This window comes from Salmo salar, chromosome ssa10 (assembly GCF_905237065.1).
Source record: "Salmo salar chromosome ssa10, Ssal_v3.1, whole genome shotgun sequence".
NCBI lineage: Eukaryota > Metazoa > Chordata > Actinopteri > Salmoniformes > Salmonidae > Salmo > Salmo salar.
Genome location: NC_059451.1, coordinates 73,280,592 through 73,304,225, shown reverse-complemented (window position 1 = coordinate 73,304,225; position 23,634 = coordinate 73,280,592). Strand labels below are relative to the sequence as shown.

General features: G+C 43.5%; 1 protein-coding gene across 1 annotated transcript in view; it reads left to right on the top strand.

The window, feature by feature from the left end:
* The window catches only part of LOC106561102 (inositol hexakisphosphate and diphosphoinositol-pentakisphosphate kinase 1), a 73,927-nt gene that overhangs the window by 47,171 nt on the left and 3,122 nt on the right, over positions 1–23,634 (top strand). The window contains 3 exon segments of the mRNA XM_014124745.2: positions 1,479–1,541; positions 18,910–19,047; positions 20,257–20,376. Of these exon segments, the coding sequence (XP_013980220.1) occupies positions 1,479–1,541; positions 18,910–19,047; positions 20,257–20,376 (321 nt within the window).

Sequence of the window (23,634 nt, the reverse complement as noted above, 5' to 3'; positions counted from 1 at the left end):
TTGATTATATGACATAACCGGTGTGTGATTAGGTTGCTAAGTAAATCTCGTCTATACAATTGTATATATTCTGTATCAGTGTGCATGTCATAACTAGGGGGTGAAAGGATTTGTTAATCAACAGGGAATTTTCAAATCTGTCTTGAGATCCATTAATCCAGCTTTGCATAATTCCCACTTGCATACCACAATTTCCTGACTCACTATAGAGGGAAATGGTGAGTTGACTATTATTATAGCCACCAGGGGGGCCTCATATAAATTGAACTCTGATTCTCGCAAATGTTTTCATCAGGGCATATGGCTTGGAGTGTTGGCGCACAAAGACTGGCTTAATTCAAAAGCTGACACCTACCTCTTGTCATCGAGTCAGATCAGCCAGCACCCTGATAGGAACTGCACAGTATGTAATATGAAGAACAAATGACCTGCCACCTGCATGTGAAGAGGAACGATTGTTCCACTGCGGATTGAATTGAAGTGCCCGTTTTGTCCAATGGGTGTCACTGTGCACTTTGTTTTCACCGTATACTTGATATTAGGTACACTTTAAGAAATGGTCGCTTTAATATTATGCTTGAAGATGTTACATATTTTGCTTGTATGAGACTAGAGATGTGTGGGGTTTAGAATAACACCAAGGCTTTTCTATGGTGATGGGGGTTTTGTCTCTGTGTTTGTGTGTTTTTGCAGTCTCACTCACTCACTCTCACTCACTCACTCACTCACTCACTCACTCACTCACTCACTCACTCACTCACTCACTCACTCACTCACTCACATATATAATGCTGGCCAAAGGCACTGGTACGTTGCAAGGACAAATGAGCAAGGATTGTGTCTACAGTCACAGCTCTCAAATCCAGATGGTTACACTATTTTAATATAGGTTGTTGTTAAATCTCATGCCCACTTCACCAGTGCCAAATGTCAGTCCTCTGTCTCCATTCAAAACAACCACAATTGAGTTATCATTCACTTTTTCATCCCATCCACATTCTCCATTGTTCCTTCATTACCCCTTCTTCCATGCTGCCTTCCCATGCTGCATATCACTCACCACACACAGGCACATCAATACCGTACATAGTTGCAGCATTATAGAGGGGACCTACTTGGGCTCCCGATTTGGCACAGCGTTCTAAGGCACTGCATCTCGGTGCTAGAGGCATCACTACAGACCCTGGTTTGATTCCAGGTTGTATCACAACCGGCCGTGATTGGGAGTCCCATAGGGCGGCGCACAATTGGCCCAGCGTCGTTAGGGTTTGGCCGTTGTAGGCCGTCATTGTAAATAAGAATTTGTTCTTAACTGACTTGCCTAGTTAAACAAATTTTTTTTTTAAATGTATTTGTTTAAAGACACATGGGGTCAGGAAAACACACACGTAGGTACATATGCACTCACACTAGATACAGGCATGTGTACAGGTAGCATGTATCCCCAGTAACGCCAGTTACCCTTCTTATTTCCTCAGAGCTGTTCTCTATGCCGGCAGTAAAGAGATTTTCTGTGTCGTTTGCCAGGCATCCGACTAACGGTATGTCTGCCTTTTTTTCAAGTATACCTCGCCACTCCTTAGTTTCCCTTTTATCTTGCATGTCTTTTGGGGAAACTATTTGGGTTTGAAATTGGCTGCGTAATGACATCATAATATCAAGATCTCCATTTCTCTGAGTTTCTACTTCACAAGACGTCCTGTCTCCATCTGTTTGGTTTCGACGTTCATTCTTAACAACGGCTGTGATTACCGGCCTCTACACTGCATTTATCTGTTAATATATGTCTCTCTGACCCACCATTTTCCTACAGGATGGATATACACTGAGTGTACAAAACATTAGGAACTTCTTCCTAATATTGAGTTGCACCCCCTTTTTCCCTCGAACAGCCTCAGTTTGTCGGGGCATGGACTCTACAAGGTGTCGAAAGCGTTCCACAGGGATGCTGGCCTGTGTTGACTCCAATGCTTCCCCCAGTTGTCAAGTTGGCTGGATGTCCTTTGGGTGATGGACCATTCTTTATACACGCGGGAAACTGTTGAGTGTGAAACCCAGCAGCGTTGCAGTTCTTGACACAAACCGGTGGGCTCAAGCATCAACTACCATATCCCCGTTCAAAGGCATTTAAATCTTTTGTCTTGCCCATTCACCCTTCTAAATGGCACACATACACAATCCATGTCTCAACACTTAAAAAAATCCTTTGTTAACCTGTCTCTTCCCCTTCATCTACAGCGATTGAAGTGGATTTAACAAGTGACGTCAATAAGGGATTATAGCTTTTCACCTGGTCGGTCTATGTCATGGAAAGAGCATGTTTCGTACACTCAGTATTTGTATATGGAATATATCCCCTCTGATATATCACCATGTGTTGCTGTGTATACACATTACTTATCCTCACATGCTCCCATTTGTTCATTCAAACCCATTCTCTGGAGAGATGATTAGCACCTACACCATTCAAGTCTACTTTTAGATTCGGATAACCCGTGTTTAAAGCTAATGAATAGCCTTCAAAAAGACAACTTTTTACTCATGAAATGACTGTCAAATCTCTTGTTCGACTCGTGATAGACCTTTCAGTTTGACCCAATGAAAACGGAGTTTGTGCAAAACCTACTGAATAATAGCATCCAACGATGGGTAATGGAGGAAAGGGTTGAGTCTATTCCTTTCATTTTAATTCATGTTTTGGCGATCAAACGTGGCTGTACCACTTGGTGATTGACAGAAAGGGCATTCACATTACAACGTTCTGTGGAAGAGATATTGCCGTATATGTATTGCTTTATGTGTCCACGTCACATAATCACCGGAAACTTCTGTTATCAAGAATGCCCATCGGGGGGGGAATAGACCGACCGTTCATTTCTCCCATCTCTTTTCCTGGTCTCAAGCTAGTCTTGTTGCTATGTACTTTGCTGTGCGCTATTAAAGATATTGGTACTTAGGCCTCCCGGGTGGCCCAGTGGTCTAAGGCACTCCATCGCAGTGCTAGCTGTGCCACCAGAGATTCTGGGTTCAAGTCCAGGCTCTGTCGCAACCGGTCGCGACTGGGAGGCCCATGGGGCGGCGCATAATTGGCCCAGCGTCGTCCGGGTTGGGGAGGGTTTGGCCGGCAGGGGTATCCTTGTCTCGTCGTGCACTAGCGACTCCTGTGGCGGGCCGGGCGCAGTGCACGCTGACCAGGTCGCTAGGTGTACGGTTTGGTTGGGTTGTGTTTCGGAGGACACATGGCTCTCGACCTTCGCGTCTCCCGAGTCCGTACAGGAGTTGCAGCGATGAGACAAGACTGTAACTACCAATTGGATACCACGAAATTGGGGAGAAAAAAGGGGTAAAAAAATTGTTTAAAAAGATATTGGTACTTGGCATGGCCTAGGTGTCCAGGCAGCAGTGTACCATCCAGCGGGTTGGATGGGTTTGTCATGCATGGATGAACTCTCTGATGGCAGTCAGATTGGCTCAACGTATTGGAGCTGAGCGGCTATGATGGGGAAAAATAACAGTGGGGAGCATTTGTGCATGCCATCGTTCGACGTGAACAAATATACATGTTTTGGGACTTCTTCTGTAGCTTGGTTTATGGAGAGACCCATTCAAACTGACGACTCTGGCCCTTGCTCTCCGCTCGCTCCGTTAAACAGACTGAGGGAGTTTCCCGAATAGCAGTATTGTATGTCATCCAAGTGCCTAGATCATCTGACTACAAGGGGCAGATGGACTATGCATAGCCTCTGTAATTGAGACATTCCACACATGGTTTCTGTGTTGACAGAGATTCGCGCAGACTTCTGCTGGTACTCACTGCGATGGCTACGTTGATCAGTGTTTTTATATGAGGCCCTAAACAGTGCAGCCCATGCAGTATGTAAAAAGGTGGGTTGGATACAGTACGGTCTGGACCTGCGTCACGTATGAAGTATGAATAAAGCTATATAAACTGGCAGTACTTAAAGAGAGGTGGGGTGGATAAATGGCTTTTCTGTGTGTCTTTGGTCTGATTCTTTATGTTTTTAAGCGGGCGCTAACAGGGATTTCCCGTTACTGATGCACAGTAATTCTTCTATTCATCCGACCTACAGTGCTCAGCAGACCTCATTCATGTAACCAACCCACTCCATCTGCCCATTAACACCTGTTGCCTTTGTTCTGACCTCTATCTAAGTTAGACATCCACAGTCACACGATACTGTGTTGCCATGAATGATGCATGAGATCAAAGGAACTATTTGAGATTGACATTGGGCTAATCTTTGTCTCAGGTAGATATCGTTACGTCTGTTCAATTGTTTACAGTATTTCTGAGGCGATTATAGGTACTACTCATAGGGTCTTCGCGTGTGTTCCCATTTTCTATGATCTCCATTCCCCTTTGAGATAAAAGTGACGTTTTTTTTTTATTCCACATGAAAACATTGATGCCTTGTTTTGTAGTTCAGTGTTTTCTTGAAAGAAAGCATCGCCCTTTGATCTTCTACACTCCTAAGACAGGTGTGGTGTTGGGGAGTCCAAAAAAGTATTGTGACTACTGGTAATTCGTGGAGAGGAAAGAGGCATTATGACTGACATGCCTGTAAGCATTTCTACCATTTTTAGGCTTCCAATATGCATTACCCCCGTGAATATCAGATGGTGAGAATTGTAGCTCTGGACAGTTGTTTCCTTTCTCCATATGTCAGTTGAGTGGATGAGAGCCTGGGACCTGTAGCCTTGTTTCTTTTGAATGAAAACGAGTGCCTGCCCCTTTAGCATTATGCACATGTTGGCCCACCTACAGCTTTTTTTTTGTTGCTCCTCTTCCACTGTGCTCTCTTCCTCGCTCTGCCTCTTCTTCCTCAGAGCCCCTAGACGAGCATCTTGTAGCCCAGCTGCTGAAGGGGCTCGTCACTGACCCGGCCCTCCTGTGTTGCCCCTCTCTGGACAGGGCCATGGCCCACCACCTGCACCAGTGCCCCTACCATCTGCGCCTCCTCAGGAACTGGCTGGTGTCCGGCCAAGACCTCCCCGAGTGCCTCCACGGTCAGCCCTCTGTAGACCTCCCGTGTCCTCCCCTCCATCCCTTCATGCAGTGCTGGGGTGCTGCCAATGCAGGCTTGTTGTTTTGCTTTTCCCTCTCCCTACTTTTTTTTTCCCGTCTCTTCTATCTTCATTAGTTTTTTTTTGTCTAACTCGGTATCACTGTCTGAGTATGGCATCAGTCTAATTTGTTGCTCTATTCCTTCTGTGTCTGTCTCTTAACCAGTCTCTTGCTCTGTCTATCTGCATGCCTGCCAGAAAATGCAGCAGTGGCAACTATAAAGGGAGTGTTCATTCTCCTATCGATGGATCGATACCCCTTACTCATTTTGCTGCTGAGGCTTTTCATCCAAAAGGATCTTTTGCCAGCTTTCATTTCATTTCGAGATCTTTTTATCAGGCTTGACAGAAAAAGAAAAGGCAATCCTAAGGCACGGTGGCTGCTATACCTGATGCCGTATTCTGTGCAGCCCCTGCTCTGGAAACTGCACGACAACCAGCACTGCCTCTGCATGTTGACAAGTCTACATGGCTTTAATATTGAATGACCATGGACAAACCTCTTCTTCTAAAAGGGTTTCTGCTGCTGAGTGAAGTGCAATGCATGCTACCCCCTAGGTTGGGGGAACACAGCAAACAGTATGAACAGGTGGGGATGAATGGGAAATGGCACAAACAACTATTGTACAGTCCTTTTGGGACTGCTGGCTGTCAAGATTGCTGCATCAGATATACTTAATTGGAATGATGGTGACACTGCACTATGGGAGGTCCTGACTGGGTACCATTTGAGAATCCATTAATGATATGTTGGTCTTTTGACAAGATTTAAGATCTGTCTGTGGTGAATATCTAGGTCATTAGCTAATTAAGCGGTGGTCTGTCAGTAAACTACCGATTTTCATGTGAGTTTCTGGAGCATGAATCGATGTCCCCCTTTTGTGCCTACGCACCCCCCTTGAGAGTATTAGACATCAGCCCAGAGCTCTGTAGCTGTACAGGAAATCACTTGAGTTATTTTAGGAAGTACTTCATACTGTATTACTATTCTCTTGGTAGACTTGGAAGAGAATGATACTGCATTTACATATGTAATTGACTGGGCACACATGAATTGTCAGCCTGACGTTTTCTCTCGCCATCTTTTATTTTGATCTCCCTACCACTAGTCCAAGTGCCACCCACACAAAAAAGCCTTCAGAAATGGCATTTTGTGACCCAGGAAACAAAACAGCAAAGTTTCAACATCATTATGTAGATAGTGAATATGAACACTGAGTGGTAGCAACATATGAGGTTGCCATGTTACACCTTCGTTACAATTGTTACACACGTTCTGTTGGCCATGCTTGCAGAAAGCAACGTACAGTGCCTTCAGAAAGTATTCATACCCCTTGACTTATTCCACATTTTGTAGTTACAGCCTGAATTCAAAATGGATTACAATGTTTTTTTTCTCTCACCTGTCTTCACACAATACCCCATAATGACAAAGTGAAAACATGTTTTAGGTTTTTTACAAAAGTATTGAAGAAAATAAAATGCATGTCTCATTTATATAAGTATTCACAACCCTTTGCTATGACACCTCAAATGGAAAGACAAGGGAAAGGGGAATTTCTTGATTTCACTACAACTTGATTGGAGTCCACCTGTGGCCAATTCAATCATTTGGACATGATTTAGAAAGAAACACAACTGTCTTTATAAGATCCCACAGTTGACAGTGCATGTCAGAGCAGAAACTATACCATGAAGTCGAAGGAACAGTCCGTAGAGCTCCAAGATATATGCCTCATCACAATTCTATCTGGGGAAGGGTATTAAACTATTTATAGAGTGTTGAAAGTTTCCAAGAGCACCGTGGTCTCAATCATTGGGAAATAAAAATTAAAAAAATATCGAACTACCTGGACTTCCTAGAGCTAGCCGTCCGGGCAAGAAGGACCATTTGAAAATCTGTGGAAAGACTTGAAGATTGCTGTTCACCTCTGCTGCTCATCTAACTTAACATAGCTTGAGAACATCTGCAAGGAAGAATGGGAGAAAATCCCCAAATTCAGATGTGCAAAGCTGATACAGACACCCAAAATGACTCAAAGCTTTAATAGCCTCCAAAGGTGCTTCTTCAAGTATTCACACCCCTTGATCAATATGTTAGGTAAATGAGATTTCTGTATTTCATTTTCAATAAATTTGGCAATATTTCAAAATGTTTTCATTATGGGGTATTGTGTGTAAATGGGTGAGAAAAATATTTGTAATACATTTTGAATTCAGGCTGTAACACAACATTTTGAATAAGTCAAGGGGTATGAATACTTTCTGAAGGCACTGTATGTACCAGACCAAAAGAATCCCAAAATAATATGAGGCTGTTGAAAGGTGCTCTGGATTGTTTAAAGATGCCAAACCAGCTATTTTTATAGCTGTCGGGAACTTGAATTCTTTGAGAGTTGTCAGCTAGCAAATGATGTTGTCTTTTGTTTGGCTAGCAGGCAAAAGCAATGATGGCCTTTGAAAGCTAAATACAGCTGCCAAAATGTCTTATTAACTGAGAGAACCACCGTACATGGTTAAAACATGGATCAGTGAAAGACTTGTAACCAGGGTTGGGTAGGTTACTTTCGAAATGTAATCTGTTTAGTTACTAGTTACCTGCCACATTGTAATCAGTAACGTAACTTTTGGATTGCCCAAACTCAGTAGCGTAATCTGATTACATTCAGTTACTTTTAGATTACTTTCCTCTTAAGAGGCGTTAGAAGAAAATAAAAATGTGTGTTACCAATTGAACCACATCGATTGCAGGATAAGTCGATGTTAAAGTTTACATAGCTGCCATATATGGATGTTTGACTTCCTCTAACCCATTGCGTTCTACTAAATATAATACGATTAAATTATATCTTTACATTAAAACCAAAGTTTATCAGAATTCCAGTCATTCCAATAAATGTTATACCCTTTGCCCTTCAAGAATAGGACTTGGAAGTATAGATTTGCCAAATTGTTTTCTCTGAGCATAACCCCAAAACTAAGGACTTATTAGCCAGCCCTACTCTGTTTATGATTTTGTTGTCATGGATGACTGATTGGGCTCATTGATTCGAGTTGAAAATTAAATGCTGCGCTCTTGGAATGGCATGCTTTGATCACTAATGAAAAGTGCTATTTACATGTGAAAAATAAATGCCATATGCTGCATTTGCTATAAGCCTATTGATTAACTGTTTTAAAGGGCAAACCCACAGATAAAACAGTTGCCCCGCCTCTGTTTTGGTGAAAAGCTGAGGGATGGATGTGCCTGGAGAAATGTAGTCACTCTCAGATTAATAGACAGAGCAATGGATGCAAGAACTGAGCATCCATGATAACATGGTTAAAACAATAATTTTGATATGAGGCGTTAACATTTACAATGTTTCCCAACATTGGAGTAAAACAAGCTTATAATTTGGGTTCTCATGGAGTGTGACAGTTGAACTAATGAGGTGTTTATAAAGATATTTTTGAAGAATCAATGGAAGTATAAACCCTTTTTCAGGACCCTGTCTTTCAAAGATAATTCATAAAAATCCAAGTAACTAAACAGATCTTCATTGTAAAGGGTTTAAACACTGTTTCCCATGCTTGTTCAATGAACCATAAACAATTAATGAACATGCACCTGTGGAACAGTCATTAAGACACTAACAGCTTACAGACGGTAGGCAATTAAGGTCACAGTTATGACAACTTAGGACACTAAAGAGGCTTTTCTACTGACTCTGAAAAACACCAAAAGAAAGATGCCCATGGTCCCTGCTCATCTGCGTGAACGTGCCTTAGGCATGCTGCAAGGAGGCATGAGGACTGCAGATGTGGCCAGGGCAATAAATTGCAATGTCCGTACTGTGAGACGCCTAAGACAGCGCTACAGGGAGACAGGACGGACAGCTGATTGTCCTCGCAGTGGCAGACCACGTGTAACAACACCTGCACAGGATCAGTACATCCGAACATCACACCTGTGGGACAGGTACAGGATGGCAACAACTGCCCGAGTTACACCAGGAACGCACAATCCCTCCATCAGTGCTCAGACTGTCCGCAATAGGCTGGACTGAGGGCTTGTAGGCCTGTTGTAATGCAGGTCCTCACCAGACATCACCGGCAACAACGTCGCCTATGGGCACAAACCCACCGTTGCTGGACCAGACAGGACTGGGGAAAAAAGTGCTCTTCACTGACGAGTCGCGGTTTTGTCTCACCAGGGGTGATGTTCAGATTTGCGTTTATCGTTGAAGGAATGAGCGTTACGCCGAGGCCTGTACTCTGGAGCGGGATCGAGGTGGAGGGTCCATCATGGTCTGGTGGCGGTGAGTCACAGCATCATCGGACTGAGCTTGTTGTTATTGCAGGCAATCTCAATGCTGTGCGTTACAGGGAAAACATCCTCCTCCCTCATGTGGTACCCTTCCTGCAGGCTCATCCTGACATGACCCTCCAGCATGACAATGCCACCAGCCATATTGCTCGTTCGGTGCGTGATTTCCTGCAAGACAGGAATGTCAGTGTTCTGCCATGGTCAGCGAAGAGCCCTGATCTCAATCCCATTAAGCATGTCTGCGACCTGTTGGATCGGAGGGTGAGGGCTAGGGCCATCCCCCCCGGCCCCCCCAGAAATGTCAGGGAACTTGCAGGTGTATGTATGTATGTATGTATGTGTGTGTGTGTGTGTGTGTGTCCAAAAATGGATGTAGCAACTACAGAATGTCTCTTTTAAAGTCTATCAAAAGTGTGCGAGTTTTTGAAAATGTGTCCATTAGACCTATGGATTACATTTGTATCATTAATTAAGTAGAGCAATAAATGCCCCACTTCTATTCCATAGGCTGGGACCGCACTGTGCAGCTGTTACGAGCACATTTTTCACTGGCTGTCCACTGGTTTCAAAAACAATGATTGATAGGCAGCATAAACTTCTTGAATTCATCCATTATTGGGTTCAAATACACATTTGGATTTGTGATCATTCATCCGCAACAACCACAATCCGTAAGGCTCAAATAGCTAAATGAGAGCGCATCAGTGGGATTCACATCAATGCGCTATGTAGATAAAAAATAATAAGTGATATCCGTATCGCCGTAGACTACACCACTGCTCTCATCCTTACCTCCAAGCGTTTATTCAAGTTGGATAATCTTTGGATGCCGACAGCAGTCGTATCATTGGAAGGCATAGCTTGGACTGTAGCCTACAAAAGCCTATTCCTGCAATCCATCAAACCCATTTGGTGCGTCATCATAGTGGTCTTTGACTTCTGGCCAGACTTGATCAGGTGGAACAAACTTAAACTTGTGCCTTTTTTTCCCAATGCTGATTTAGAATGTCATTGAGAAAACAGGAGTGCCAAATATTTTTTTATTTCTTTTTTCCTTTCTGAATTTAAAAGTAATCATCTAGTTTTTAAAAAGTATCTAATCTGATTACAATAATTTTGCTTGTGAAGGATTACAGTTACTGTTTTTTTGTAATCCCTTAGATGTAAGGGATTACAAATATGTTACTCCCCAACCCTGCCTGTAATGTGTTGCTTGAGCTTATGCAAGGACAAACACCGACTGCACAAATACACTACATGACCAAAAGAATGTGGACACCTGCTTGTAAGAACATCTCATTCCAAAATCATGGGCGTTAATATGGCATTGGTCCCCCCTTTTCTGATATAACAGCCGCCACTCTTCTGGGAAGGCTTTCTACTAGATGTTGGAAAATTTCTGCAGGGACTTGCTTCCATTCAGCTACAGGTGCATTAGTGCAGTCAGTGTTCCAATTCATCCCAAATTAGTTTGATGGGTTTGTGGTCAGGGCTCTCTACAGGCCAGTCAAGTTCTTCCCCACCAATCTCGACAAACCATTTCTGTATGGAACTCGCTTTGTGCACGGGGGCATTGTCATGCTGAAACAGGAAAGGGCCTTCCCCAGACTGTTGCCACAAAGTTGTCTAGAATGTCATTGTATGCTGTAGCATTAAGATTTCCCTTCACTTGAACTAAAGGGTCTAGCCCGAACCATGAAAAACAGCCCCAGACCTTTATTCCTCCTCCACCAAACTTCACAGTTGGCACTATGCATTCGGGCAGGTAGCGTTTTACTGGCATCCGCCAAACATAGATTCGCCCGTAGGACTGCCAAGATGGTAAAGCGTGATTCATCACTCCAGAGACGCTGGCAATGTGCATGGTGATGTTAGGCTTGTGTGTGGTTGCTCAACCATGAAACCCATTTCATGACGCTCTCGACAAACAGTTATTGTGCTGACGTTGCTTCCAGAGGCAGTTTGGAACTCGCTATGGGCTTCAGCACTCCGCGTTCCCATTCTGTGAGTTTGTATGGCCTACCACTTTGCGGCTGAGCCGTTGTTGCTCCTAGACGTCTCCACTTCACAATAACAGCACTTACAGTTGACCGGGGCAGCTCTAGCAGGGCAGAAGTTTTACGAATTGACTTGTTGGAAAGGTAGCATCCTATGATGGTTGAAAGTCACTGAGCTCTTCAGTACCAGCCATTCTACTGCCAATGTTTATCTATGGAGTTTGCATGACTGTGTGCTCGATTTTATACACCTGTCAGCAACGGGTGTGGCTGAAAATAGCCAAATCCACTATCTTGAAGTGGTGTCCACATACTTTGGAATATATAGTGTAGTTCTATGTTGTGTGCACTTCCACGATGTTTCACAGGTAAGTGAATGAATGGTGCAGTGTAGATTCTCCTCTCACTGCATCTGGTATGTGAGCTGAATTTGATATCCATATGGAGGGGAAAGGCTGCAGCATAAAGAGGGGGAACTAGAGGTGGAAAGACTGGGAGAAGAAACGACGGAGCTAGACAGACCGAGGCAAGCAGAGAGAGGGGGGAAAGACAAAGGAGCTATAGATCAGGGGCCGTATCCACGAAGCGTCTCACAGTGGAAAAATGGTCGCAAGTGCTGAGAATAGAGCCTTTTACTCCTACTCTTAAGGGTAAAAATAATAGCTATATATGTCTCTTTAGTCATACAAGTACTACCTAGTTGACAGATATTTGGGAGACCTCCATGAGCTGGCCTAACCAGTTAACAGTTAACGGCAGGTGTCTTGATGATAGAAAAAAGGCAATGTATCCGTGGCTCCTGCGCCATATGCTTTGGAGTTGTTGAAAGAACGTTTAGATTTTCTATATAATCAAGCCATAAATAATCTAGACCTACAGTGCATTCGGAAAGTATTCAGACCGCTTGACTTTTTTCACATTTATTATTCTAAAATTGATTTATATTGTTTTTTTTACCCCTCAATCTACACACTATCCCATAATGACAAAACAAAAACATATTTTAGAAATGTTTAACAACTGAAAATATGACATTTACATAAGTGTTCAGACCCTTTACTTAGTACTTTGTTGAAGCACCTTTGGCAGTGATTATACAGCCACGTCTTCTTGAGTATGATTCTACAAGCTTGGCACACCTGTATTTGGGGAGTTTCTCCCATTCTTCTCTGCAGATATCCTCAAGCTCTGTCAGGTTGGATGGGGAGTGTCGCTGCACAGATATTTTCAGGTCTCTCCAGAGATGTTAGATCGGGTTCAAGTCCGGGCTCTGGCTGGGCCGCTCACAGACATTCAGAGACTTGTCCCGAAGCCACTCCTGTGTTGTCTTGGTTGTGTGCTTAGAGTTGTTGTCCTGTTGGAAGGTGAACCTTCACCCCAGTCTAAGGTTCTGAGTGTTCTGGAGCAGGTTTTCATCGAGGATCTCTCTCACCTTTGCTCCGGCTATCTTTCCCTCGATCCTGACTAGTCTCCCCATCCCTTCCACTGAAAAACATCCGTACAGCATGATGCTGCCACTACTGTGCTTCACCGTAGGAATGGTGCCAGGTTTCCTCCAGACGTGACCCTTGGCATTCAGGCCAAAGAGTTGGTTTCTTGGTTTCATCAGACCAGAGGAATGCTGTAGAGATGGTCGTCCAGAAGGAAGGTTCTCCCACCTCCACAGAGGAACTCTGGAGCTCTGTCAGAGTGACCATCGGGTTCTTGGTCACCTACCTGACCAAGTCCCTTCTCCCCCGATTGCTCAGTTTGGCTGGGCGGCCAGCTCTAGGAAGAGTCTTGGTGGTTCCAATCTTCTTCCATGTAAGAATGATGGAGGCCGCTGTGTTCTTTGGGACCTTCAATGCTGCAGAAATATTTTGGTACCCTTCCCCAGATCTGTGCCTCGACACAATCCTGTCTCGGAGCTCTACGGGCAATTCCTTCAACCTCATGGCTTGGTTTTTGCTCTGACATGCACTGTCAACTGTGGGACCTTATATAGACAGGTGTGTGCCTTTCCAAATCATGCCCAATCAATTGAATTTACCACAGTTGGACTCCAATCAAGTTGTGGAAACATCTCAAGGATGGTCAATGGAAACAGGATGTATTCAATTGAGTCTAATATCATATGCAAAAAAGCTATTTATGTTTTTTATTTTTAATACATTTGCAAAAATGTGTAAAAACCTGGTTTTGCTTTGTCGTTATGGGGTAGATTGATGAGGAAAAACATGAATTTAATCAATTTTAGAATAAGGCTGTAACTTAACCCAATTGCCTTGGGTCAAATGTTTCGGGTAACCTTCCACAAGCAGTTTGGTGAATTTTAGCCCATTCCTCCTGACAGAGCTGGTGTAACTGAGTCAGGTTTGTAGGCCTCCTTGCTCGCACATGCTTTTTCAGTTCTGCCCACCGATTTTCTATAGGGTTGAGGTCAGGGCTTTGTGATGGCCACTCCAATACCTTGACATCCTTAAGCCATTTTTTTTGTATATATATATAAAATGGCTTAAGGATGTCAAGGTATTGGAGTGGCCATCACAAAGCCCTGACCTCAACCCTATAGAAAATTGGTGGGCAGAATATATATTTTTTTAACCCCTATTTCGTTGTACCCAATTACCAGGCAACAGACACGTTGCCTGGTAGTAGTTAGTCTTGTCTCATTGCTGCAACTCCCGTACGGACTCGGGAGAGGCAAAGGTCGAGAGCCATGCGTCCTCCGAAACACAACCCAACCAAGCCGCACTGCTTCTTGACACAATGCACATCCAACCCGGAAGCCAGCCACACCAATGTGTCGGAGGAAACACCGTACACCTGGCAACCTGGTCAGCATGCACTGCGCCTGGCTCGCCACAGGAGTCCCTAGTGCGCGATGAGACAAGGATATCCCTGCCGGCCTAACCCGGACGACGCTGGGCCAATTTGTGCGCCTGGGCCTCCCGGTCGGGACCGGCTGCGACAGAGCCTGGGCTCGAACCCAGAATCTCTGGTGGCACAGCTAGCACTGCGATGCAGTGCCTTAGACCACTGCGCCACCCGGGAGGTCCTTAAGCCATTTTGCCACAACTTTGGAAGTACAGTGCCTTGCGAAAGTATTCGGCCCCCTTGAACTTTTCGACCTTTTGCCACATTTCAGGCTTCAAACATAAAGATATGAAACTGTAATTTTTTGTGAAGAATCAACAACAAGTGGGACACAATCATGAAGTGGAACGAAATTTATTGGATATTTCAAACTTTTTTAACAAATAAAAAACTGAAAAATTGGGCGTGCAAAATTATTCAGCCCCCTTAAGTTAATACTTTGTAGCGCCACCTTTTGCTGCGATTACAGCTGTAAGTCGCTTGGGGTATGTCTCTATCAATTTTGCACATCGAGAGACTGAAATTTTTGCCCATTCCTCCTTGCAAAACAGCTCGAGCTCAGTGAGGTTGGATGGAGAGCGTTTGTGAACAGCAGTTTTCAGTTATTTCCACAGATTCTCGATTGGATTCAGGTCTGGACTTTGACTTGGCCATTCTAACAGCTGCATATGTTTATTTGTGAACCATTCCATTGTAGATTTTGCTTTATGTTTTGGATCATTGTCTTGTTGGAAGACAAATCTCCGTCCCAGTCTCAGGTCTTTTGCAGACTCCATCAGGTTTTGTTCCAGAATGGTCCTGTATTTGGCTCCATCCATCTTCCCATCAATTTTAACCATCTTCCCTGGCCCCCTGCTGAAGAAAAGCAGGCCCAAACCATGATGCTGCCACCACCATGTTTGACAGTGGGGATGGTGTGTTCAGGGTGAGGAGCTGTGTTGCTTTTACGCCAAACATAACGTTTTGCATTGTTGCCAAAAAGTTCGATTTTGGTTTCATCTGACCAGAGCACCTTCTTCCACATGTTTGGTGTGTCTCCCAGGTGGCTAGTGGCAAACTTTAAACGACACTTTTTATGGATATCTTTAAGAAATGGCTTTCTTCTTGCCACTCTTCCATAAAGGCCAGATTTGTGCAGTATACGACTGATTGTTGACCTATGGACAGAGTCTCCCACCTCAGCTGTAGATCTCTGCAGTTCATCCAGAGTGATCATGGGCCTCTTGGCTGCATCTCTGATCAGTCTTCTCCTTGTATGAGCTGAAAGTTTAGAGGGACGGCCGGGTCTTCGTAGATTTGCAGTGGTCTGATACTCCTTCCATTTCAATATTATCGCTTGCACAGTGCTCCTTGGGATGTTTAAAGCTTGGAAAATCTTTTTGTATCCAAATCCGGCTTTAAACTTCTCCACAACAGTATCTCGGACCTGCCTGGTGTGTTTCTTGTTCTTCATGATGCTCTCTGCGCTTTAAACGGACCTCTGAGACTATCACAGAGCAGGTGCATTTATACGGAGACTTGATTACACACAGGTGGATTCTATTTATCATCATTAGTCATTTAGGTCAACATTGGATCATTCAGAGATCCTCACTGAACTTCTGGAGAGAGTTTGCTGCACTGAAAGTAAAGGGGCTGAATAATTTTGCACGGCCAATCTTTCAGTTTTTTATTTGTTAAAAAAGTTTGAAATATCCAATAAATTTCGTTCCACTTCATAATTGTGTCCAACTTGTTGTTGATTCTTCACAAAAAATTACAGTTTTATATCTTTATGTTTGAAGCCTGAAATGTGGCAAAACGTCAAAGTTCAAGGGGGCCGAATACTTTCGCAAGGCACTGTATACTTGGGGTCATTGTCCATTTGGAAGACCCATTTGCGACCAAGCTTTAACTTCCTGACTGATGTCTTAAGACGTTTCTTGGGGTTATATCGTGAGTGGGGTTATATCCTGCCTGTTTGGCCCTGTCCGGGGGTATCATCGGATGGGGCCACAGTCTCCTGACCCCTCCTGTCTCAGCCTCCAGTATTTATGCTGCAGTAGTTTATGTGTCGGGGGCTAGGGTCAGTCTGTTATATCTGGAGTATTTCTCCTGTCTTATCCGGTGTCCTGTGTGAATTTAAGTATGCTCTCTCTAATTATTATTATTATTATATATTTTTTTCTTTTGTTTTATTCTTTTCTTTTCTTATGATCAGCTATGAAAAGCCAACTGACACTTACTCCTGAGGTGCTGACTTGTTGCACCCTCGACAACTACTGTGATTATTATTATTTGACCATGCTGGTCATTTATGAACATTTGAACATCTTGGCCATGTTCTGTTATAATCTCCACCCGGCACAGCCAGAAGAGGACTGGCCACCCCTCATAGCCTGGTTTCTTCCTAGGTTTTGGCCTTTCTAGGGAGTTTTTCCTAGCCACCGTGCTTCTACACCTGCATTGCTTGCTGTTTGGGGTTTTAGGCTGGGTTTCTGTACAGCACTTTGAGATATCAGCTGATTGATTTGCACTTTTCGCACCAAAGTACGTTCATCTCTAGGAGACAGAATGCGTCTCCTTCCTGAGCGGTATGACGGCGGCGTAGTCCCATGGTGTTTATACTTGCGTACTATTGTTTGTACAGATGAACGTGGTACCTTCAGGCGTTTGGAAATTGCTCCCAAGGATGAACCAGACTTGTGGAGGTCTAAAAAAAAATTCTGAGGTCTTGGCTGATTTCTTTAGATTTTCCCATGATGTCAAGCAAAGAGGCACTGCGTTTGAAGGTAGTCCTTGAAATACATCCACAGGTACACCTCCAATTGACTTAAATTATGTCAATTAGCCTATCAGAAGCTTCTAAAGCCATGACTTCATTTTCTGGAATTTTTCAAGTTGTTTAAAGGAACAGTCAACTTAGTGTATGTAAACTTCTGACTTGCGCTTTTGACAATTATTTCACAAGGACTATTTCACATGATATGCCTAAATACTTATAACTCATAACCATTAGGCTAATAAATAATCACTTATTTTTATTATTTCAAGTTGTCCCTTTGGAGCGCAATATCACATTGTTAAAAAATTTGCTTTGAAGGCATCCATGTTAACTTTGATTGTGTAAGATGAAAATGATAGACCCTTCAAAATGTTTAATGCAAGTGACTTGATGCCTACTGTGCCCAAGCGATTTAGACTTTTTAAACGGGAGTGACGAGCTGGTTGATATAACAGTAAAACTATCAAAATTCTGCTTTAAACAACCATCAGAATTGGTTTAAAAAAAAATGTTATCCATGCCAATATATTAGGGAAGAATTAAGAGTAGGCAAAGTGATTGTGTCAAACTAAAAATATGTCAAACGTTTTACAGTCACATTCACTGTGAAAAATCTGTCGGTGCCCTTTAGCAAGGCACTTATCTCTAATTGCTCCTGTAAGTCTCTCTGGATAAGAGCGTCTGCTAAGTGACTGAAATGTAAATTTTGTGTGAAGCGTGCTATAGAGTTCACAACTGGCGATGCCTCTGCGATTGGTTATTCCCCATATTTTCAACATTGTCAGCAATCACAATTTTTCATTTGCGGTACATCAAACTATTGTAATTACCAGCTGGGAACTTTTATGAATTGATTTTACACCTGGCTCAGTTTCTGAGCAGTGTCTTAACATCCTAAAACCTACTCTGAGCTGGATGTTTTTGTTGTCTTAGAACATGTTTTAACAGGATCCCTAGGACCTTTTCGTAGATGCTTTGTAGGTATAGGCTTTTTCCACAGAAGTCAGGGTCAATATTCTTTAGCGTTGTCATTCGGAGACTTTGGCAGGCAAACCCTCATGTTCTACTCTGACCTTGGCTTGCCCAGATTTAATGATGATGTTGGAACTGCTTATGGCTGAAGCTCAACAAACTCAAAAGTTCCAGTAAAGCTTTGCCACAGTGTGATCGTTGGGGTTGGTGGCAGTCCATCCTGACTAAGTTGACTGGTTATTTGTGGCTTATCTCTTGAGAAATCACAATAACACGTTGATTAATCTCAATTAAACTGTCAGTCTGTTGGGGAAGATTAACATATCAGCGGAAGACTAGAATGCAGACCGTCGAAGCTGTTTGTGCGGATCATTTAAAAGTACTGTTGGGATTTAATGTACAACAGGTTGGACAGTTCTGGGAGAAATGCAAGGCTGACTGCATGTATTCTGGGAAATGGATGGATGATGCGTTGCTTGAACTCATCCATTCCTTGTGTTTGTGTGGTGATATCGCCTCCATCGTGGTGTTCTTTTGGGCTGCAATGTATGTAAAAGGATTGAATGGCCGCACAGGCCGTGTGTGTGCGTGTAGGCGAAGGCTGTTGTCACACAACACTAGGCCTCGGCGCAGGACTTGTACACCGTTCGCAATGCAAAACAGGTCTTTAGTTTAGTCTCTATGGCTTGCTACTTTAGTGTGAATGACTTGGCTGGATTTTGGCATGGTCCTCGCACGGTGCACTGCAGGACGCCCATGTCTACCTTTCTCCATCAAGTGACGTCACATTGATGTCAGATGGTTTAATTACCAGAAATGGTGGCCCGGGCCATTGGGGAAGGGGCTACATGCTGTATTACTGTATCACCACTTCTCCTTGATCAGATGGAGGGGTGGTGCAACTGTGTGTCTCCTCTCCGCTGCAGGCTTTGAAGGCTGCTCCATGGTGCCCTCTATCTACCCACTGGAGACGCTGCACAACTCGCTGTCCCTCAAGCAGGTGGACGAGTTCCTCAATGCTGTGTGTGAGGACAGCAGCGATGCCCACGCTAAGACCATGAAAGGTAGGTATTCTAGTCAAGGTAGGTATTTGGCGCTTTCCAGAAGCAACATGCCTAGCTTGCACACTACAGACCTGATCCACGTTCTGTTTGTGCTGTCATGCAAACTCCTATGGTCATTGGCGTGGTAATGACCATAAGAGTTGGCAAGACAGTTACAAACAGATCTGGGAACAAGCTAACAAATACATACACTATAAATACAAATGTATGTGGACACCCCTTCAAATTAGTGGATTCAACTATTTCAGCCACACCCGTTGCTGACAGTTGGATCAAATTGAGCACGTAGTCATGCAATCGCCATAGACGTGCTACCTTTCCAACAAGTCAGTTCGTCAAATGTCTGCCCTGCTAGAGCTGCCCCGGTCAACTGTATGTGCTCTTATTGTGAAGTGGAAACGTCTAGAAGCAACGACATCTCCGCCACGAGTTGGTAGGCCACATAAGCTCACAGAACGGAACCGCCTATTGCTGAAGTGCTTAAAACCGTCCTCGGTTGCAACACTCATTACCGAGTTCCAAACTGCCTCTGGAAGCAACGTCAGCACAAGAACTGTTCGTCTGGAGCTTCATGAAATGGGTTTCTATGGCCAAGCCTACGATCACCATGCGCAATGCCAAGCATCAGCTGGAGTGATGTAAAGCTGTCCGCCTTTGGACTCTGGAATCACGCTTCACCATCTGGCAGTCCTATGGACGAATCTGGGTTTGGCGGATGCCAGGAGGACGCTACCTGCCCCAATGCATAGTGCCAGCTGTAAAGTTTGGTGGAGGAGGAATAATGGTCTGTGGCTGTTTATCCTGATTCGGGCTAGGCACCTTAGTTCCAGTGAAGGGAAATCTTAACGCTACAGCATACAATGACATTCTAGACAATTCTGTGCTTCCAACTTGTGGCAACAGTTTGGGGAAGGCCCTTTCCTGTTTCAGCATGACAAAGCCTGGTACATACAGAAATGGTTTGTCAAGATTGGTGTGGAAGAACTTGACTGACCTGGGGGGGACCAACTCCATATTAATGCCCATGATTTTGGAATGAGATGTTTGCTGAGCAGGTGTCCACATACTTTTGGTCATGTAGTGTATATTTTGTGTCCGAGTCATCACTGTCTTTCTCAGTGGCATATAATACATATCCCCTGTAGGTCTCGTAATGTAATGTTTAGTAGTGTACATCTTATATAAATACCATTTATACCTTCCCTCCAGCTCTCTCTGTCTTATTCGACACGTCAAGCCAGGGGTATGGCCAGGCACACACCTACCCTCCACCAAAGGCCCTCTCCTCCTCAGAAACTCCTGTTCGGCCCCCCACCCACCCACTATACTGTGAGTATACTGACCTCCGTGTTCTTCCGTGTCCGTCCGACCACCACCCCGAGCCCTTACCCAGATTGGTGTAAGCAGTATGGCGGATTGTTTTAGGACCCAACACCACAATAGCAATGCTTAGTCTTAGCCACACTTACATTGTCCTAGAGGAGGGTTATGTTCAATAGGGCATGCGATTAGAAAATGTTTATAAAACATAATAAATCCCATTAGTACCTCCCCGTTTTCAGTCTGTTTTCTTCCGTTTGTTGCCTATTACTGCCTAATGATCATGACACAGCCTAACCAGCACCCATAACCACAGAGAGAGTTTTTTTTCCCACAGCATGAGATATAAAAAGCCTGCTTTGCTGGGCCTTAAACTGTCAAACTAAATGAGAGCCTTGTGTTTTTGTCTTTCATCGCCAAGAGGAGAGGCGCGATCAATTAGGACTTCAGTAAAGTAGGACTCGGCATAATAACACCACTTAGTTTAGCCCGAGCCGTCTCCGACTCGCCACTGGGGTCCGTTGTTGTCGGTGCCCTCCCCCTTCCTCCCTTCCCACTCGTTGTGCCTCCAGTGGGCTACATGGTGATTCATTTGGCCCTTTACCAGTATTTTAGGATTGCTTCAACAGCTGCTGTGAGCTGCTTTCTGTCTCTCTTTCTCCTCATAACCCATTTAATGTCTATTATGGTGTGGAGGAGGAGTAGAAAACATGCTGGATGTTAGAAGTGTCGCTTAGATGAATAACAGTTTTGTTTTCATTTGAGGTGGCGTGACATTGTTTATTTTCCCAATAGTAAGTGCAACTGAATTAAGTACAGAAGTAGCTATTCAAAATATTCCCTAGTTAGACCATTATTACTGTTCCAGCTGGCTGATAGGTGTTACTAGGTAGGTCATGTTAAACGTAGCATAGAGATTTTCAGAACAACCTTTTAATTGGCAATACTTCCTCAATTCTCGACTTGGAAGACAACACATCTTCTAAACTTCCATGTCTAATTGCAAGGGGTTTGTTTGAATTTAGAACATTCTATGTTATTCAATTAAATCGATTTTTGGCTCCATGAAGTAATCCGACAATGTATATTCCGCCATCTTGTCTATGTACAATCTTCTCTCATTGATTGAGACAAGTGGGTGTCCACCCCAAAGTGCTGCATGTCATGATGACACTCGCCCGTCTGTCATTGAGAGAGAATTTGAAATATGTCACGACCGCCTCGATTCGGTCTTATTTAGCAAAATTTGAAAATTGTGTTTTTTACATTGGATAAAAGTAGAGACTCAGAGCTAGAAAATGGTATATCATACACTCCAGTTGAAGAACAATGGGAAAGTAATTATGCTTTGAAAGTTGATAAACTTGTAACTTACTTTTGAGAAAATGGCCCTTGAATGTTTTTGTACACCTACTGGACAGTTCATCTTTGTCTACACCCATTCAGCATCGTTCACACCATCTTAAGTCTTAGCCCCACCCATCTCTTTAAGGATTCACACGTGAGGCCATGTGCTAAACAGAGTGAGTAAGGTAGTGTAGTAAACAACCAACGATTTCAAGACTAAAAGTGGTGAAAGTAGTATCTTACAATAAGGAAAAACTGCAGGTAAAAGTACACTTTATCTAATCCTTGGCCTATATCCTAATCTGACTTTGGTGCAGGTCATGTTCTTCACATTACAGTCTCTGGTAAACACAATGTCAAATAAAATAAAGTTGATTTGTCACATGCACAGGATACAGAAGGTGTAAACAGTATACTGCAATTGTTACTTGCATAGTAGCAATATCAACAACAAAGTGTCCAGATAAAATATTTTATAATTATTAGATGACCTGATGGGTCATGTGAAGGAAATGCTATAACCCCCGGCCACATCTAGCTAAGTGGGGCGGCAGGTAGCCTAGTGGTTAGAGTGTAGTAACCGAAAGGTTGCAAGATCGAATCCCCGAGCTGACAAGGTAAAAAAAAAAAATCTGTCATTCTGCCCCTGAACAAGGCAGTTCCTAGGCCGTCATTGAAAATAAGAATTTGTTAACTGACTTGCCTAAAATAAAGTGGATGGGTCACTATTGTGTAGACAATTGTACACATGTTCATGAAATACAAGAAATGACAGTAATCACCCCAGACACACCTGGCTAACTTGTTGGGTCATGTAGCTAGCTAAACAATGAACTGGGATAATCCCAACACATACTACTACTAACCAATACAAACATTGTCATAGCTGTAGTATGAATCTGCAGGTAGCTAAAGCTAACCAACCAGGTTCAATGTTAGTTAGCTATAACTAAGAATGCAAATGGATTTCTGATTCAAATAATATTACTACACATCATACACGTAACATTCGCCTGCTAACAATACACTTTAAGTTGCAATGAAAACGACTGACAAAATTATAATATCCGAAAATGTAGCTAGACTCCATTTTTTTAATTTAACCTTTATTTAACTAGGCAAGTCAGTTAAGAACAAGTAATTTTTTTACAATGACTGCCAATCCCGGCCAAACCCTCCCCTAACCCGGGGAGGGTTTAAAATTGGGGTAAATTAGAATATCACTCACACAGCTATTGGGCATTAATCTGGTTCGCCTCCATATCTCTCCATCCAACCACATACTTTTGGTCATGTAGTGTATTTGTATGTGGACACCTGCTCGTCGAACATCTCATTCCAAAATCATGGGCATTAGTATGGAGTTGGTCCCCCATTTGCTGCTATAACAGCCTCCACTCCTCCGGGAAGGCTTTCCACTAGATGTTGGAACATTGCTGCGGGGACTTGATTCCATTCAGCCACAAGAGCATTAGTGAGGCTCGACACTGACGTTGGACGATTAGGCCTGGTTCAAAGTCGGCGTTCCAATTCCCAACTTCCACGGCCGGTTGTGATACAGCCCGGGAACGAACCAGGGTCTGTAGTGACATCTCTAGCACTGAGATGCAGCGCCTTAGCCTGCTGCGCAACTCTTAACCGTATACAAGGATGAATGCTTCACTGGAACCATTTAACTCAGTTTTGTTTGTAGCTACATCTTGTTTGGCCAGCGTTGTCAAGTTACTCCAGTTCACACTGACCGTGGCGTGTGCAGAAAGTAGCAAATCACTTTTCCCAACTGATCTGTCGATAGCGCCTGTTAAATTCAGGGCATCAATGTTTAGAAAAGTACAAAACTTTTGTAGTTCTCGATGGCTAACATTATGTATTTTTAAAACGATGCAGTAGAAAGGACTCAACACATACTGAACAGCTCAC